This window comes from Gadus morhua, chromosome 13, assembly GCF_902167405.1.
Source record: "Gadus morhua chromosome 13, gadMor3.0, whole genome shotgun sequence".
NCBI classification, from domain to species: domain Eukaryota; kingdom Metazoa; phylum Chordata; class Actinopteri; order Gadiformes; family Gadidae; genus Gadus; species Gadus morhua.
Window position 1 is genome coordinate 21,688,845 of NC_044060.1, and position 20,570 is coordinate 21,709,414.

The 20,570-nt window shown below is 46.0% G+C and overlaps 1 protein-coding gene across 7 annotated transcripts in view; it reads left to right on the forward strand.

The window, feature by feature from the left end:
- The window catches only part of LOC115556699 (vitamin D3 receptor B), a 37,160-nt gene extending 27,037 nt beyond the window's left edge, over window positions 1-10,123 (forward strand). For all 7 annotated transcript variants that reach the window (XM_030373928.1, XM_030373932.1, XM_030373930.1 and 4 more), the window contains 3 exons: window positions 90-241; window positions 1,934-2,050; window positions 2,820-10,123. In XM_030373928.1, the coding sequence (XP_030229788.1) occupies window positions 90-241; window positions 1,934-2,050; window positions 2,820-3,073 (523 nt within the window). In that variant the 3' untranslated portion in view covers window positions 3,074-10,123. The remainder of the gene's footprint in view (window positions 1-89; window positions 242-1,933; window positions 2,051-2,819) is intronic.
- The last annotated feature ends 10,447 nt before the right edge of the window (window positions 10,124-20,570 follow it).

The following is a 20,570-nucleotide window of genomic DNA, read 5'->3' on the forward strand; positions in this document are numbered from 1 at the left end:
AATGGGGGGGGGGGGGGGGTGATGGCGGTGGCGCGGTGGGGTGTTCAGTTGCTGTATCACATCCATGTTGACACCCTGCCGTCCCCCAGGGAGCTGACCGCCGACGATCAGATCGCCCTGCTCAAGTCCAGCGCCATCGAGGTGATCATGCTGCGCTCCAACCAGAGCTTCAGCCTGGAGGACATGTCCTGGAGCTGCGGAGCGCCTGACTTTAAATACCAGATCAGCGATGTTACCAAAGGTCAGCCTCTACCCCCAACACAACACAACACAACACAACACTGGGCGCTGCACGGTGCCCCAGCCCAGGGGGTGCTTAAGACATAACTTACCCTTTTGCTCTGAGGAAAGGATTGTGCAGTGGATAAAGTGTAGGACCCCACGAGTCAAAGGTTTGGGGTTTGATCCCCACGGTCGGCCCCCCATGGTCCACAGCCTGGCCCTACATGTAGACACCCTCGAGCAAGACGCCTACCGTTCATTCAGTCATGTCTCAGACACTTGACATGAGGGATGACCTCTGACCTTGTGTTCTGTGCTAGTACCTAAGGTACAGGTCATCATGGAGGCCTACAGGTAGAAGCTGCAGACATGGGGAATGGAACCCAGCAGCTTCTTGGCCGGGGGTCAAACACCCGTTCCATTACACTTCCCCATTCCCCTTGAATGAACATGAACCATGTTCCCCGATTCCCCGGGAGTCGTGTTTGAGATCAAATTGGCTGCTGATTGGCTGAATAGTTGTAGTTGCAGAAGCTGCCGAGGTGTGGATTCCTGCTTGTGCAGCGCAGCGACACACCTCTGCACTGCGCCTGGGGGGATGTACTAGCTGGACCTCGTTAGTGTGGGAGTGTGAGAGGCGAGGTTACTCGATCTGGCACGTGTACACAGACACGTGCACAATGCTAATGCACCTATTTGCTGTGGAACCGGTCGGACACATCTGCAGCAAGCCCCTCTGGGCATGGTTTTCGTTTGCCTTTTTTAAACAAGTCCCCTCTTTCTGAGATCAACCAAAGAATGTCACTCCTGACCTGTTCGACACACAAAGCCCCCATTGTCTGGAGTGGCCGTAAGAATCTGTTTTTCCTCGGCTCCTTCGCTAAATCACTGCGACGTTTTTGGTCTTGGGTCCTGATTTGGACTTGGAATAGTTTAATTGTTAAGTAATTAAATAATTTAACTCAAAGCATTGAACTTGCAGATGAATTCTCAAGCTGGCCATTAGTTCACCATTACCACCCACAAATCTGCATCTTAACAAGGTGTAAAAAAAGAATCATTCCCATTGTAACCAATCCACAACCAGAGTAAACTAAACGTTTTCTCGTCCGTCGTTCCACAAAAGAGGAAAGGGTGGAGAAACCTCTAACCAGATCAACAACAAGGCATCAATCACCGTCAGCCATCACCAGGCTCTCTGGGGGGGGCGGGGGGAGGCTGCCTGTTCCCCAGGGAGTGGCCCGCTGCACAGGGCTGGGGGGGTTCTCAAGCCAAACAGGCCCTGGGACACGGGGTTCATGTGCTTATTGTGTGTTCATGTGTTCCTCACATGGTCATCACGCATTGATATGTCAATCACATGTGCATGTGTTCAATGTTCATTCATGCATACAAACATGTGTTCATGACGTGTGCGCATCATGTGTTCATATGCATATAAATGGGATGTATTTACAATGTTTCTCTGTATTCATACACCTGTTCATGTGTTCATCATGTATACACACATGTGTTCACGCTCATATGAACGTGGTGTATTCCCAATGTTTCCCTGTATTCATACACATGTCCACATGTCTATCATGCGTTGATGCGTTCATCCTATGTTCATACACCTGTTCATGTGTCCATCCTGTGTCCATCCACCTGCTCCCGTGTCCATCATGTGTTCATCCACCTGCTCATGTGTTCATCCTGCGTTCTCCTACAGCCGGTCACACTCTTGAGCTGCTGGAGCCTCTGGTGAAGTTCCAGGTGGGCCTGAAGAAGCTGAACCTCCATGAGGAGGAACACGTGCTGCTCATGGCCATCTGCCTGCTCTCTCCAGGTAGGCCCACGGCCAGGGGGAGGTGGGGGAGGGCCAGGGGGGGGGGGGGGGGGGGAGGGGGAGAGCGGATAGGCCGCCTCCCACAACATGCATGTTGGTTATTTTTGTCACGAGGGTGGGTTCATGAATTGTTCATGCCTTGATCCTACTTTGACGTGGGCTTTTTTCACCGTGTGGACGAGAAGTCTTTTGAACGGCAAAGCCGGCAATGATTTGAATACGGGGACGCATGTTTGCACATTAATGAATCATCAACCCAATGCCGGTCTCTCGACTTCTCTGTGTTTTCGCAGATGTGTGTACGTGTCTGTGTGGGCGTTGTAGTTTCATGGTAATGGGCCGTTCGTGTTTATGTGTGTGTGTCGTATGCATTAACATCAGCCTTTAGAACATATATTATGTATATGTAGTCAAGTCATGCAAGGGAACATGTGCAGCTGAACAGATGTTTGCGTGCCCTGGCCCTTTATGAAGCATTTCCATTAACTATGCAGTTATATCCGCTCCCTGTGGTAATATGGCACAGATTATGGTCAATGACTCGACCATAACAGTGGAAGTAATGATAAAGAAAGCCTGGGTGTTATCCTCGAAAAGGTCTCCAGTGGTAAATAATAGTTATAAACATGTTATATAAAGTCAACAGGGTTTATGGTTGTCCTTCCACCTCAGAAGTGGGTGACACCCACAAGCCAGATGTTTGTCAAGCCCATTTCCATTCCGTTGCCCTTTGGACATCTTCGTCACCCTGAACCCCCCCATCCCACAGACCGCCCCGGGGTCCAGGACCACGCCCGCATCGAGGCCCTGCAGGACAACATCTCGGAGACCCTGCAGGCCTACATCCGCCTGAGCCACCCGGGTGGCCGGCTGCTGTACGCCAAGATGATCCAGAAGCTGGCGGACCTGCGCAGCCTGAACGAGGAGCACTCCAAGCAGTACCGCTCCCTGTCCTTCCAGCCCGAGCACAGCATGCAGCTCACCCCCCTGGTGCTGGAGGTGTTCGGCAGCGAGGTCTCCTAGAGCCGTCCTCCTCAGAGAGGAGCCCCCACCGCCCCCCCCCGTCCCACTCCGTGAGGTCAGGGGGAGGCGGGTAGAGAGAGGGGGTAGGAGGGAGGGCCAGGCAGGAGGGGTACAACGTGGGAGGGAGGAGGCAGAGAAGGCGCTGGATGAAGTTGTGGTTTTTAAGGAGAAGTGTGTGTTTTGTGTCTATCAGTAGGTCTGTAAGAAAGTCTCTGTGCGTGCGCTCGTGTATTTAGTGGGAGTCGGTTGTGTGGTATAACAGAAGTTTGTCCGAGTGGGACCTTGATATGGCCGAAGTGGTCCAGTGGGGACTAGGCAAAGATGAGGAGAGAGAGAGCTACAAGGGAACTCCACGTCTCTCTCGCTCGCGTGCGCGCGCGCGCGCACACACACACACACACACACACACACACACACACACACACACACACACACACACACACACACACACACACACACACACACACACACACACACACACACACACACACACAATACCTAGACATCAAACTTCTGCCTAAAACATATTTGACGTAGTGTTTTTTTGTCTGTATTTAAATGAAACTGCTGCTTACCACACCTGGACAGTATATGTACACACATCCACACAACAAGCATACTCAATTTTTTAATTTAGCCATTCAGTTTCAACTACCTCTTGGTTTTGCTTAGGGTTGTCTACATGCACATCGCCTATGTAAAACAGTACATTTCTTCCACACAAACAGTGACACACATAAGGAAATGCAGTCAAATCTGTGTTGAATGCCTGTACATTAGTCTTGTCGACGACGCTGTGTACATATGACTCTGTATGTGCTCGAAACATGCGCCTCCCGTCGCCTCTCACCTTTCACCAGAGGTGCAGCCTGCTACATTCTCAAAAAGCTTCCACAATCTACAGAAACGACAACATAAGGAACCGCACCAAGGCCTTCTCTCGCATGCAGTCACACACTACATGCTTTTTTTTATTTAGCTGTTTCGACTTGCCTCAAAGGACTTATGAAGGAAAGGATGGGTGCACACCTGGGGGTTTTAACGACAGAGAGCAAAATCTAGCCTTCTAATTTAGCGGGGTTGTGCCGTGGTTTTTATTTGGGATGGGTGGTTTTGAGGTGAGAATTAGCCACTAAATGTGTTTTACACTGCTAACTGTCAATCAAACCAGGCCTGCATTCTGGCCGGTTTCTCGTCTCTTTTTTCAAATCAAGAGTTTGCTGTAAATAGTTAAATTGCCTCACATTGTATTGTATCCGTAAGCACTGTTATTCAACCTTTTTTCTTTTGTATTTGTATATGTTCTGTAATAGATTTTAAAGGGCTACAATGCCAAATCTAACTGGAACAGTAAAACAAGGCCAAAGCAAGCTAGCAACTGGCCTAACTTGTATTATAGAAGCAAACATACCATACCAGGAATTGGCATCGATGCAGATGTTTTATTGCGATGGATGCTTTTTATTATCGACAAAAACTTCAAACCTTAAAACGATTCCATGAATTGTTTCTCCTCTGTGTACAGTGAGCTGGGTGGCAGGAGAGCTCAATAAGCTGCTTCAAACCTCCTCAGATATCACCCCTTTCGTTTCTGACTGGGAAGTGGAATTTGTAGAATGTCCGAGGGTCTGGCCTTCAGAGCGCGCCTCTGACGCCCAGGTCCTCCCGTTCGATTAAGTATGCTGCGCGGCCCCCTAGTGGCCGCACCCTGTAAATACCAGGTGTATATTGTTTTTTTGTTTCTTTCTTGCGCAGCTGTACATAGGGCTACGTAGATATTACTAGAAGAGTAAAAATGCATTCTATATTTGCAAATATGATATTGTTGCTTTTCTTTTTTTGATGACTGGTTTCTTCCTTCAAACACTTTGGTCTTTTGGACTTTGTATTTGTTTTTTTGGAGTGAATAAGCAAGGGGACAGATTATAATCGTAAAGGACGTGTTTGTTTTTTTGACACAGTGGTTCAGGGGAGGTGGGGGGAGGGAGGACTGGTTTGGTTCTGTTCCAAGTTACACTTTTTAAGATAAATAGGAAGAAAAGAGTGCGCTGTGAAGGATTACCATGCAGTGCTGCTCACTAATGTAAGCCATATAGATCACCAAGCTAGTTATACAACTCTTTATAGTAGACGTAGAATGAGGGAGATTCCGAGCCTTGGATATGCTGTTAATATAACCTTGTATACTTATACCTTGCATATCCCTGGCTTCTCATGATTCTCTTTAAGCCCCGCTTGTATAACCTATACCGTACCCTGTAACCTGCTATAAAAATCCTCTTCCTCTTCATCCTCAGGTGGCATAGGTGATTTTTTTACAAGTCCCAATTGTGACTAACGACATTTGAGGCCAGTAATGCTTGATTGGCTGCGGTTTGGGATATTAAGTAGTGGGAGAGTTGTTGAAGTGATATTTGTTTCCATTTGTCTTGCCACCACTTTGTGAGACAATGACCTCGAGGGAGCGAGGCAGAGAGAGAGACATCGGGCTGACCACAAGCTTGAGAGGGGGTCATTGACCCTTTGTCCTAAGGGACTTGGCGGTAGCTTCACGGCAGAGATGTGTGATAATGATAGTGGTGATAATAAACAGCGGAGGTGTTCTTGTAGGCGGAGCGAAGGGGTCTTAACGCGCCCCTCCATAGGTACATGCAACCTCGAGGGTGCTTAGGAACGCTGTTGAAACGTTGACAGTGGCTGAGGAGTTTCCTGCGTATGAGCGATGATTTATATCCACAGATGGTGTGTCCAAAGGCCCCTTCCCCCCACCCCCCCAAAAATATCATGCTATGGGTCTAAATCTGGCGTCTCACTGGAATCTGTTGATTTAGTGGATTGTACATTCTCAGCACCCCTGTGCATGAGCTGGGTGTTGTGGTGTCGGGCCCCCTGGACGCGCCCCTGCCCCCTGACCAGGCTGTGATCCTGGCTAGGACTGGAGGTCATCAAGTGAAGTGTTGTAATTGTTGGTTATTTTTATTTTTCCTTGTTATAAGATCTAGTAGTTTTCAGCTGCTCCTATTTTAAACGACCTTAAGGAGAGCTCTACTCGCTTTGTTTTGTTTCAATTTCTTCTTATTTGCAGTTTTTCCGCAACTGTTGATAGAAAGGTTGGGACAATGTTTGTGTGTGTTTGTCTTGCTGCCAATGAAACAACCAAAGCACCAGGGCTCACATGTAATTTAGGTCTGAGAGAATGGCAGATAACAGCAGGCACACTCAAAAATCGGTCCAACTGTGTCTTAAAACACGAGACATATACGTTCTACAAATATAGCTTGACGGTCAACATCATCAGAAGGATGGACTCCGCTCACCAAAGCAACTAAAACATCTCTGTTTATTGTTATCTTTCATTATTTCACAGCAACTTATCTGCTGACGATTCTTGTACGCAGGAGAAAACAAACCGTCACGAGACGTCCGTCAGGGTGTCTGCATTATGAAAGGAAACAAACAAACGTGTAGAATCAGGCCAGCCTTGTCCTCTCAGTCACCTCCATGATGGCTCCCATCCTAACAGATGACCATAACACAGCTAGCTAGACGCTCGGTTGGAACCGCACCTCGCGCAGCAAAGGAAGGCCCAGTATGGCGCTGCAAGCTCCCATCCAGTAAAATAAGTGGATTAACATGAATCCCTGGGCCCATTTGTTCATTAGTCATCTGATCGGATTACGGCCGATTGGATCAAATCTTGAAATGGGTGGTTCAAAATAAAAAAATGGATTCTGAAATCGGATTAGATCTCGTTGGTTTGATCCCAAAAATCCGGATTAGCCTGATCCCAGTGGAATGGTGGATTCAAGGAGGCTTTCAGGAACAAAATATAATACAATTTAAAAAAAAAAAAAAAAATGATATAATATAAAATTTGTATATTGTGGTGTATATATAAATGTATTTAATATTTGATTAATGAAATAGTAGACCCCAGGCTACCTATTAAGCCTTTCTATTCATTAAAGAAAACAAAATAAATCACGCCAATTGAAGTTAACATCAAAGAAAAGTCATTTGTTATCACTTATCATTAATTATATGAGACGAATCAGACAAAAGTAGTTTTATTCTACCTGTTGTTCTTTACATAGGCAGAAGTACTACATGGTGATAAATAGGCTAGTCCAATTTAGAGCACTTGTAATCCGGATTTGGTATCCTGAAAGTTTGCATCTGGATCAAGGTGATCCAATGCAATGTGGCTTTGTAAAACTGGCACACAAGTAAAATGGATTACCTGATCCTGGAGGGCAAAAAATGGGATTTCCAAATCCGGATCATTCTGATCCAGATTATATATTGAACAACTGGGCCCTGGTGTTGATCCAGTGCCCCTATTGGGAATTGTAATGGATGAAGATGTTGATGAGGATACTGCGATACTTTATATACACAAGTACCACTTGTACAGGATGTCAGGGTTGGGCGATAGGTTGCGACCCTCTGGGTTATTGAATATGACTTTTCAAGTACTCTTCTCAAGTCACAATGCTAATGCTTTGCGACGATTATTACCTCTGTAGATATGGCTGCGTTTTTCCTTCTTTTCTCTTTCTCCGATCGAGATATAGTGTTGGTAGGAGTAGTAGACAGGAACGTGGATCGTTTGGTTATCCAGCAAGTGCCACAGGAGGGGCGTCCCTCTGCACACACACAGGGTAACAGAGGGGATTCACTTTGGGTACACACGGGAACCAAGCTGGGGGTCGAATCGAGGGGTGGTGATGCAGAACCGCTTTTATTTTGAAGTTGTTTGAACAATTTGAACAACTTGTTGAAATTAGGGAGAGTGTTTAGGCAGCCAACCGATATTATTCCCAGAGATTCTTAAATTCTATCTTCGGAAAAACAACAACAACAACCACAGCTTGTTCATGCATGTGAGGAGAGTCGAACGGGAATTAGACGCATCTCCAAGTTATTATAAAAAATTCTCCACTAAGCTGCTTCGAAACCATCAAATCTAACTTTACTATTTTTCTTATAATACTGGAACATTGAAAGTCTCATGGTAATGGGAATCTTTTAGAATGGTTTTTACGTAGGTTCGTAAGATACCTGCCATGTTAGAAATAATATTCATGACAACAATACCTGCAATATGAAAGTTAATGGTACACTATCACCAGCAAGCTTTACAGTTTATCATGTTTTATGTTTTTTTTGTATCATGGATGTACAAAAAACTATTACCATTACAAAACCGGTCAAGAGAGCATTTATTCTTGAATAATTAGCAGAGAACAGTAATGGCCATCTCCCACCTAATGGCTCAAGAGTAATTTTTCCAAAATGGGACAGGGATTGTAATGAGATCAATTCAATGTAGTTCTTAAAAAGGAGCGCCACGACTCGGCGCACACCATAATCTACCTAAAAAAAAAACTACCTCTTTTAGCTACAGATATTTGCTTTAGCATTAAGCAGTTGCCTCTGTTTTTACTTTTGTAATATTTGTATTCTTGTTGGTATTTATTGCTGTCTAATTAATCATCTTTAATGATTACCTCAGAGATATCTCATGCAGATTGGGAGTGTCTAGCTAATGAAGTCATTCGGTTTTTGTTTTTATTTTGTACAATATGTGTTTTTGTTCTCCTTTTTCTCCGACTAAGCATTACCTTTTCTATTTCATTTCTCTTTGTCATTTGAATACTTTTTTTTTTACGCACAAAAACACCAGGACTTGTTTTCATACAGTGCCTGCAGTCTGACCAATGGGACAAAGGCTGGCTCACGTGAGACTACATTTCCTCCAAAAGTAACATTCTTCCTCGCATGGCCCTCGCTTTCTGGCAGTTCCCGCCAAGAGTAGGTTGTTTTCAGCGGTGTAGTCAAGTGTTCCTTCTCGCCGCAGCGCGGGCATCTATTTTGTCCGCAACGCTTACGTTAGGGAATGGTTTGGAGTGAATGCAGCCCTTTAGACGGAAAAAACAAAACAGATGGATAATATATTTTTTTGCGTGCAAAAACGTTGCGTGCATGAGCCCGCCTATGTACCTTTGGCATGGTTTTCTGCTCGTTGAATATCCATCAGCCTTCCTACTATGCTCCCGCTGTCCACTAGGTGGCTCACTCACCCACACAGGACCGTAACGAAGGAGCTCGGTGGGAGGAGTTTCTAGAGAGGGTCAGGAAATGTGTTCCAATGCGAAAGCAGCTTTGTACTTAACAGCATCATTTAGTCACGGGTTGTCCACTGTACATACTCAAGACAGTAGTCCAGATGCGATACAACATACAGAATAGGCCTACTTGGCGGTGGCATTTAGTGGGGAATATAAAATCAAACAAGAAGCTTGTTGTACAATATTAATGGAACAACTACTCACTTTAAATTGAAACAAAACAAGTATTGTTTTGTCTGTGTTTTTTTCTTTTCTTCTTCTTTTCTTTTCTTGTTCTATTCATGTCAAACTGCTTCAGTTAAACACTGAATTAAATTTAGATGTTTATTGATCGATTAAACTAAGAAAACCGTGTGGCCACAGTTGTGCATCCCATAATCTGTGTTTCCATGGAAAACTTCTACAGCACAGGAAAGGGTTCTTACTGCGCCTTTTTGAATGTTCACCAGCTAACCTCTGAGATGAATAAGAAAATATGAATAAAGTTAATACAAAAAAGGACCTTTACTGATTTTAAAAAGATGTTCAGGATTGGCCCACTATTTAAAAACATTAGCACTCGTACCAATTATATGTAATAGTTATTCCTTAAGATAAAAAAACATTTGATTTGATATTGAATTGTAACCCTATCATTCAATCGAAAGCCTGAAACAACGAAAGCACTTATTGAGATGTCTGTAACATGCATATTTTAAGATGAATATTCTAGCCATAAACTGCCTGTTTAAATCAGCATGTCATGGCTCCAATTATAAAGCAGTTAATTCATCTAATCTCTAACGTTATTGCAATGTATGTTTTTGTCCCATTTCTTTAAAAAAATATTATTCTTTTTCTATTTTAAATCGGTGTTTATGTAATGTTATTTTTGTCAGATGTTTTGCAAATCAAAAATAAACAACTACATAGTATTCAACTTTTTTTCTCTCTTCCTTGCTTTAAGCTACATTACACTTTTAAATGCTGACGAATTCACATTATTTTAATATCGGAAAGAACATATTCATCTTGAGATACAAAGTAGTCTACAGCTTTGGCGTTATTATCGAAAATCGAACCTTTACTGGACAACTTATTTTATTTACATTTTATATGCAATATTACTGCTCACAGACGCCATCCCCATGTATCACATGTTTTAAGTGCATGGTGTGTGCATGCGTTGTTTAGCCACTAGAGGGCACTCTCATTGGCTTTTGTGAATGACAACTCCTCCATTGACCTTCATGGTCTCTTTAACACCAAGGTCAACCGAATGGATACAGACATAAAAGGATACACTGCAAAGCTACACAAAAAATGTGGAGCAAGAGATTGTTTCCTGAAGAACTGACACGCTGGTCACCGATTTCATCAAAACAAAATACCCCTCGTTTTGTCAGTTAACTGGCAACCCCTCCCCTACCCTCCTTCACACAGGAGTAACGATTTTTCGAAAGTGGAAAAAAAAACTGATTTGAAATCGCGGTCGCTCCACAGCGAGCTCAGCCCCTGGCTGACACGATTAGCGAGGGGACGAGAGATTGCGTGGAGAACCGGCGTTGCAGGAGGAACAATGAAAGGTTATCTGTGAGATCCAGTCATCGTCTGTGACAGTTAGTTGTCAGTGTTGGTGAGGAGGCCGAGGGCCTGGTTTTGTCTGCTGATAAGCTTGTGCTCGGGTGAATTCTGGTCGACCGTTACCGAAGCCCCACTGTCTCTCCACGAGGGTGATGGCGACGTGGGGGGGGGGGGGGGGGGGGGGGGGGGGGGGGAAGAGAGAGAGAGAGAGAGAGAGAGAGAGAGAGAGAGAGAGAGGAGGTTTTGCTTATGGAAGACTTAGGTGACAGTGTGATTCTCGTTGGCCCTGATATCTACAAGCCGATGCTCATACATGCTCAAATAACTCCATGGAGACCGAGGCCAGTGCATGTCCTTCATCAGCATCATTTCACCATTCATTGAGAATATCATGCACTGAGGTCGAAGGGCGCAGATGCTAGAGGGAAATGCAACGCAAGCCGTAATGTAACTAGTTTCTGTCGTAAATAATGTACTTCTTGTTCATTGGTTAATTGAATCCAAATCCATTGATATGTGGGAATAATTCCTCTGTGCCCTGTTCATAAGTCCATCTGCATTAAGGGGAAATCAAGGACAAAAACGCTCTATTTTAGTAGAATTGTGTGTGTTTATATTTTAGATTCTTGATACAGAAATACTTTTATTTGCAGAGCGATTGTTGTACTGTGAGCATAACAATATAGGCTTACTACTATCTACTCACCCATAAAAAAACCTTCAATCCCCGAATCCTGTCCAACCTCCCCCTGAATGGTAGCTTTGAAACAATGATTTGCATATAATTTATTTTTACATCACATCATAAAATGGAAAACAAATATCGATCGATTGGATTGAATAAATCTAAATCATAAAAACCCAGTAATTCAAACTACAACAATCTTTGATTGATGGTCGACTCCTACTGTGCTGTGGCTGTCTGTGACCTGGGTCGCATCAGGCCATCAGCTTGGCCCCCTGCCACCGGCCAGGCCTGGTCCCTGATGGGCGAGGCCGGGGTGTGAGCGGCCTGCACAGATAAGGCCCCAGAGGGGACTGGGCCCAGGCCGCCGGAGCAAAACACGCGTGGGCGGCCCTTCTAAAACAGCCTTAGTATTCTCTGCCTGAAGGTATTTATAACGTGTGGGTGGGGGTGGTATCTCGCCATCAGACCTGCAGGGTGCGGAAACGGTTCATGGCGGGGCTGATAGAGCGAGCTCTCCCATTTGACCGCCGAGTGGACTAACCCTGTTTCAGCGAGAATGGTACGCACTCGCCGGGCGGGAAAAAACAGCCGACATGTTTAAGCGCCAGAGAGGGGTATAAGAGAGTGGTATGACTGCTACCCCGCGGCAGAGAGGGGTATGACTGCTGTGTTGGCCCGCGGCAGAGAGGGGTATGACTGCTGCCCCGCGGCAGAGAGGGGTATAAGAGAGGGGTATGACCGCTACCCCACGGCAGAGAGGGGTATGACTGCTGCCCCGCGGCAGAGAGGGGTATAAGAGAGGGGTATGACCGCTACCCCACGGCAGAGAGGGGTATGACTGCTGTGTTGGCCCGCGGCAGAGAGGGGTATGACTGCTGCCCCGCGGCAGAGAGGGGTATAAGAGAGGGGTATGACCGCTACCCCGCGGCAGAGAGGGGTATGACTGCTGTGTTGGCCCGCGGCAGAGAGGGGTATGACTGCTGTGTTGGCCCGCGGCAGAGAGGGGGATGACTGCTGTGTTGGCCCGCGGCAGAGAGGGGGATGACTGCTGTGTTGGCCCGCGGCCGCCTGAACGGCTGCTGCGCCTGTGACTTTCCAGTAATAACAAGGGCGTGTTGTTTTCTGTGTCTGTGAAAGAGAGACATTGAGTGTGTATCGTGTGTAGAAAGAGAGAGAGAGAGAGAGAGAGAGAGAGAGAGAGAGAGAGTGTATGGGGGGGGGGGGGGGAGATTGTGCGTGTGTTTTTGTTTAAACTAAATCCCTTCTAATTATTCACAAGCAAAAACCTTGCTAATGTGAAGCTCATGCTCTGCATTATGTACATGCATGTGTGTACGTGCGTCCATTCACATGTGTGCATTTATCTGTGTGTGTGTCAGAGTCTGTTGGTTTGTAAAAGCAAAGAGAGCATCCATTTTCCCCCTTAAGTTTCTATTGATTCGCTGTCCACTTACCCAGATTGGATGTTGGATGCCCTTTATGCGAGTCATCCAAATATCATTAAGCCTAAACCCACCATGTGGTTTTGGTTCAGTTTCCGCAGAAGGCATGCGTTGCCCCCGGATATTTCTCTCTCCTCCTCCTCGCCCCGGTCCTCCATGGGGCATGAATACAATCTGGGGAAGGAGGGAAGGAGGACGAAAATAAGTGCAGGAGGAATGCACCGAACCCATATTAAACAGCAGTTATGCGTAGTTATCTGCTGCTGCGTGACTCCCATGTTGACTGTGAACCACAGCGCAGCATTGTGCCAACACCGCCTGTCTGAACTACGAGGGCAACCAAGGGTCATTAGTATCGGAAATACTGTTACCAGTGGTTTGGGAAAGGCCTTTGGCCCTGTGAATAATTACAAACATTGCCGTTGATAAATCACTTTAGACTGTTTGCACACAATGGCAAGTGTGAGTCGCTTTGGATAAAAGCGTCTGCTAAAGGCCCTAAATGTAAACGGTAAGAACATAGTTCTATGAATAATTCCGGAATGACATAGATTCCTCCCTATTCCAACGGAGCGCGACATAAAAAAACACGAGTATTCGTCATCTTCATTGTCATTGTTTTTTTGGTTGCCATGTTCACTTTCAAGCCAAAAGTGTGTGTAGGTGTGCATGTGTTCGTTTGAATGCATGCAGGGAGTTTTTACACGGGAGGGAGTGGTCTTCCTAGGAAAATAATAGCAGCAAACTAATATTAACAGCCAAACATTAAATCATTCAAATATTTCCTCATATTTTCCTGTTGTGATCCAACGTTTCTATTCCCAGGGACACAGTGTGTCACTGTGTTTCTTCACGTCCAAACTCGAGTCACAGGGTTCCTGAGATTCTATTAGCCATGGGGTTTATGTGGAAACCTGGAGGTGGATGAAGTGTTAATCAATTTCGAAAGTTGCACGGAAAGTTTCTCACAAACGCATTTTTGACGGTAAGTGATGTGATGTAAATAATATTGACTTTGTGTGAACAGAAGAATCTCCCCAGCGGAGGCTGTGATCCTTTTTTGCTGTGTGTATACCTCAGTTGTTTTTTTGTATTTCCTGTATTATCTTACAGTCAATCAAATGCAGCTAAGAAGGATTGGAAGACCATAGCATTAATGTGATATAATAAGCTGTTAAACGTAATGGAATAATAAAACTGGTAATGTTCAAGCATTACTTTTAGGATTAAAGAGTGTCTAGCAAAGGTAAAAATGTTATATAGTACCAGACAATTGTAACCGTTTTTCCGGTAATTATTGTTGGCTGGTTGGTCACTGTGTCAATAATGAGAAACATATATATATATCTTTTTTGTTAATGGTCATTCTTTTAGGTATTGAAAAGTTTAATAATGTTTAGAGTTAAAGTGTCAAGGTAAGATGGTAATTTTTAAATGTCAGAAGCTGGGGTTGTGGTTTCCTGAACGTACAGCACACACACACTCATGCATGCACTCAAACATACACACACACACCAGCAAAAAACCCTCATCCACACACAGCAACCTAGACACATGCACACCAGCATACACACAAACGCACACATACTCATGTGCACACACACACAAAGACAGTGAGTCTGGCAAGTTCATTTTCATACCACAGAAGTTTGTGTGTCTGCTACATACATGCGGTTAACTTTATAGTTCTGCGTATTTGTGTGTGTGGGGAGGGTCTCTTGCAGGTTGACATTTTGCAAAGCTGCTGTATAACAAAAGAAAACTAGGGCAACCTTTATGCTGTTCAAAAAGAATGGTGTGATAATGTGGTGTGTGTTTTTTTTGTTTCTGTATGTTGGTTTTGTACCTGAAGGCATGGACAGCTGCAGAGAAGATCCCTGGCCATCTCTGTGGTTTTACTGAGCACCTGTGTCGAAGATTAATTTGCAACTATGAAGAACCTTTTTTTGTCCGAGAGAAGATGATCCAAACTTTTTACTTATGTATTATATAACTTATTTATTTATGTAATATGTAACTTACGTAATGTTATCTTAGTTATAGTTCTTAGTTGTGTAGCATCTTATCCTAGCCATCTTTGTTGTATACAGGGAATGGGTTTACCTAGCTATTGTTTGTGCCTTGAACTTGGTTCTATGAACATCCTTACTGTACCGACAGTATATTGTTTCGCCTTCTTCTGACAAATGTACTTATTTTAAGTTGCTTTGGATAAAAGCGTCTGTTAATGCCCTAAATGTAAATTTAAATTGAAATGTAACAATTATCTGCGACAGACTTACATTCACTAACCTTGCGTGTTCCTGCACAGTAGTGCTCTGTTGGGGTGCTACACACATTACATTTTGGGAAATATATGAAAGAAACCCGACACGAACAGGGGGAAAAGATCGTCAACATGAACATGCACACGGACAGAACACTGCGCCAGCTAGGAATCAGCATGGGTCTCAACTGCACATATCTGCCACTGTCGCTTTGGTCACACATCCAGGGTCAACATTACATGGGACGACATAGTGTCCCCACAATGCTGTGTCAAAATCAGCAAACGTCCCCACTACTAGTCACAGCATAATGTGTGTGTGTGTTTGTAATGTCCCCCACCCTTACCATCAACACATGACCTATGCCGTGTTCAGACCACACCACATTCTGCTCTTTCCCGATGGTCTGCCTTTCTTATTCGGCAATTATTGCATCATAAAATCTTTCCCTGAAGTGGTCTGGAGAAAAGGCCCACTTCACGCTTGACCTCCATATTTACTGAACCGCCACCTCAAAGAAATGCCAACGCATTGTAGCGCGACCCCTGACGCCGCACAGCAAGCTGTTGCCTGTGACGACACTGAAGGCCGCCTCCCCCTAGGCGTCTTTGATGTCCCGGCCTGATCTGGCGGTTGGCTTGCACCCTGCAAGAGAGGTCATGGGGATCAGTCCTGCCTTGCCGTCGGGTCGGTGGCCCGCACAAGGTGACTGGGAACATGAGCACGCATGGGGGTACTTCACGTGAAGACTCTACAGTCTGATGGTCCGAGCCTGGAGACCATCCATGACCAAGGGACCCTCACCCTCTCTACAGCCTGATGGTGCTAGCCTGGAGATCACGGGACCCTCACCCTCTCGACAGCCTGATGGTGCTAGCCTGGAGATCACGGGACCCTCACCTCCTCTACAGTCTGATGGTGCTAGCATGGAGACCACGGGACCCCCACCTTCTCTACAGTCTGATGGTGCTAGCCTGGAGATCACGGGACCCCCACCTTCCCTACAGTCTGATGGTGCTAGCCACGTTCAGTCTGGACCTCCAGCCGCCCACATCGATTTCCTGTGATTGCAATGTGATCGTAGTTAGTGACGTAAAATACAAGCCGCCGCTGGCAAAATAGTGACGGCGTCTCCTGAAGCAACGAGCGGCAGGGTTAACATAAGGAGAGCAGACACAGTTGTAAATGCAGCAACATTTATTATTAATTCCTTTGCACAACACAGAAATGTAAGGGACTTTTGGCCCTTACACTTTGTCTGCTGCATTTAGGGCATTTAGCAGATGCTTTTATCCAAAGCGACTAACAATAAGTACATTTGTCAAAAGAAGTGCATCAATATATCGCTGTCGGTACAGAAAGGATGTTCATAAAACCAAGTGCAAGTACCCTCCCCCAACATATTCGTGACTCTGAGTCCCTCACCATCTTCCAGTCCCGCCTCAAGACTCATCTCTTCTCCTCTGCCTACCCCTAGATCACTCACTATCTCTAGCCCCATCAACTTCCCCTATGTAAAGCGCTTTGAGTACGTGAAAAGCGCTATATAAATTGAATCTATTATTATTATTATTATTATTACAACAATCGCTAGGCTAACCAATTCCCTGTGTTACAGCAATGATACCAGCTACTGCAGTTGCTACACAGTTCAGTACTATAGTACAATACAATACAATACAACACAACACAATACAGTGAACAATGGTGGCCAGAAGGGTTAGGAACAGGTGAGTCTTGAGTCTTTTTCGGAAGATAGTGAGCGACTCTGCGGTCCTGAGAGCGGCAGGGAGCTCGTTCCACCACTGAGGTCCCAAAACCGAGAAAAGTTGTGACTTTGTTGAACGGCCTTTGCTAGCTCTTAGCGATGGCGGTACCAGACGTCCAGCTGAGGTAGTTGAGCGGAGGGATTGAGCTGGGATGTGTGGCTTTAGCAATGCTCGGAGGTAGGCAGGGGCAATTCCATAGACTGCCTTGTATGCCAGTACCATCGTCTTAAATTTGATGCAAGCTACTACAGGGAGCCAGTGTAGGTCCCGGAAGATGGGGGTCACATGGGAGAACTTCGGTAGGTTGAACACGAGGCGCGCTGCCGCATTCTGGATGCGCTGCAAAGGTTTAATCGCAGAGGCAGGAAGTCCAGCCAGGAGTGAGTTGCAGTAGTCGAGGCGGGAGATGACCAGTGATTGGACTAGAAGCTGAGCTGCTTCCCTTGTGAGGAAGGGCCGGATTCTGCGGATGTTGTAAAGTGCAAATCTGCAGGATCGGGCCACCGCAGTGATGTTTGCGGTGCAGCATAACTGAGGTTTCTGGCAGTTGGAGAAGGAGATACAGTGATTTTCTCAACGGTGACCAGTAAGTCCATGTGTGGGCAATCTTTCCCTGGGATTAGGAGGAGCTCGGTTTTGTTGAGGTTAAGCCTCAGGTGATGGGCAGTTGTCCAGGTGCTGACGTCCGCCAGACATTCCGATATGCGTGTTGCAATCAGGGCTTTATCAGATGAGGGGAAGGAGAGAAATAGCTGAGTGTCGTCAGCATAGCAGTGATAGGAAAAGCCGTGTGATGCAATTACCGAGCCCAGAGATCTGGTATAGAGGGAGAACAGAAGAGGCCCCAGTACAGAGCCTTGAGGGACACCAGTTTCAAGAGTGCAAGGTTTGGACAAGGAGCCATTCCATGTCACTTGATAGGTGCGCTTCGTCAGGTAGGATGTGAACCAGGAAAGAGCAGATTCAGCGATGCCAAGAGCAGCAAGGAGGATCTGGTGGTTCACCGTGTCAAATGCTGCGGACAGGTCGAGGAGAATGAGAACCATTGAGAGGGACGAGGCTCTGGCAGCACGGAGGGACTCAGTCACCGCGAGGAGAGCCGTCTCAGTGGAGTGTGCCTTCTTGAAGCCTGACTGGTGAGGGTCAAGGAGGTTGTTCGATGAGAGATAGGAGGACAGTTGGTTAGCAACGGCACGTTCCAGTGTTTTAGACGGGAATGAAAGAAGAGATACCGGTCTGTAGTCCTGGATGTCGGTGGTATTAAGAGTGGTTTTTTTGAGGAGAGGCTTTATTCTGGCAGTCTTTAAAGACGCTGGAACAATGCCTGAAGTGAGAGAGGAGTTGATAATTGAGGTGAGAAATGGCAGGATGTCGCTTGAGACATCCTGGAGGAGAGAGGAGGGGATAGCGTCAAGGGGGCAGGTGGTGGCATATATGCGGCGTGTTTGTGTGTGGGTTTTTTTTATATTTTGCGCATCCATGTTGTATGTGGTGTGTGTATGTATCCACGTGTGGGGTTTTCTGCATCATTGTTGTTTGTGGTGGTGTGTGTGTGTGTGTATACATGTAGGTTTTGTGTATATTGTGCAATTGCGCGTTGTGGTGCATTTCCGCTGCTGATCAACAGGTGTTACATTCACATTCCACCTCAGTTTCACACACACACACACACACACACACACACACACACACACACACACACACACACACACACACACACACACACACACACACACACACACACACACACACACACACACACACACACACACACAAGAGCGCAGGAGCTGGCTGCTGCACGTCCGCATCACATTGTAACAGGTGACGTTATCGCTGATATGTCGGGGGGTTTTTACACAGATATAGTGGTTATAAAGTATAACAATATCAATACTATGTATATATATATATGAATGTAAATACAATTTAAACCAGTATGCTCTCTTACTACTACTACTACTGCTCTTGTTTTTCAATGTGTTTGTGTGTTTGTGTGTTTGCATGTATAAAAGTGCATGTGTATAGCAGAAAGCCAAATGTCAAAATGCACGTTTGTTAAAAAAAGTGAATCGGTTCTGCTGAACAGCTGAACAAAACATCTGCTCGCCTTTCTGGTTTTTCGAAAAATAAAGGTCTGACATGAACAATACTCGATGATATCTTCTTTAAAAACTCCCTCTAACAAGGAATGTTCAGCTCACTCCCTAAATCAATTATTCTAAGTCATTAAGCCCTCTCTCCGCGTCATTTTAACCCGCAATGTATTTTTCTCTGAACCTTCTTTGAATCAGTTTATAGGTCTCCTCCCCACAATCTCTTTCTCTCTCTCTCTCTCTCTCTCTCTCTCTCTCTCTCTCTCTCTCTCTCTCTCTCTCTCTCTCTCTCTCTCTCTCTCTCTTTCTCTCTCTCTCTCTCTCTCTCTCTCTCTCTCTCTCTCTCTCTCTCTCTCTCTCTCTCTCTCTCTCTCTCTCTCTCTCTCTCTCTATACAGCTGTTCCCTTGCTTCATGTTCCACATTCTTTCATTCATCGGGCCACTTTCCTGCTGTGCGTGCGTGCATGCATGTTTGCGTGCGTGTGTGTGCATGTAACAATTTGAGAAGACTTAAAACCTAAAAAACAATCCACAGCTGCATGGGAAAACACACACACACACACATGAATGCACATCACGCACACACAATCACAGTGTCTCCCCAGCTGTTTGTCTTTGGCCGATTGCTACGGCCATTTACTCCCCCTGTACCCCTCTTCCAAACCCCCAGTTCCACAAGCACCGTCCAGCTATTTATAACTCCAGGGAAGAGAGAGGGCAGCAAAAAAGGGGTTTGAAACGGACAGGGATACTGGCCCTTTGAGGGCAATCACCACAAACACATGGTGGCTTCTCCTCTCCCCCGCCGTCCCTCCCGCCTCTGCCTCCCTCCTTCTTCTCCCTCCATCCTTTCCTTCCCTCCTCTACCCCCCCCCCCCCCTTCTCTGTTCCCCTCCTTCCTCTCCCTCCCTATTCTCTCTCCCTCTTTGCTCACCCTCCCTCATTTCGTTCCTCCCACTTGCCCTCCCCCCTCCCCTCCTTTCCCTCTCCCTCCTCTTGTTTGCTCCCTCCCTCCCTTCCGTCCTTCCCTCCCTCCTTTCCTCCTCTCGCTCCCTTCCTCCCTCTCTCCCCCCCCCTCCTCTTGCTCCCTCCCTCCCTTACCCCTCTCCCCCCCTCCCTCCCTCCCTCCCTCCCTCCCTTTCCCCTCCTTCCCTCCCTCCCTTACTCCTCTCCCTCCCTCCTCTTGCTTCCTCCCTCCCTCCCTCCCTCCCTCCTCTCCCTCCCCTTCGCTCCTTTATGCACAGGCTCAGGTAATATACTTGGGAATGCTAAACAAAGGCAAAGCACAACATAGGACGAAAAAACAAACAAAAAAAGAAAAGCGGAAAAGCAGCTTGACAAACAAAAGGGCAATTAGCCAGTGTTTGGTCTGGCCGGGGAGACCATGACCTCTCAGGAAACTCCCACTTCCCCCCTGCGCCATCGTGGAGTCGCCGCTGTCGCCAGAGGGGATTGAAGGTCGAACAAGATGGAAGCAAAAGGAGTCTTGGAACGGAGTGTACCGAACTGTTTTTGTATCTCGTGTCCGTTTAGAGTTCACATAA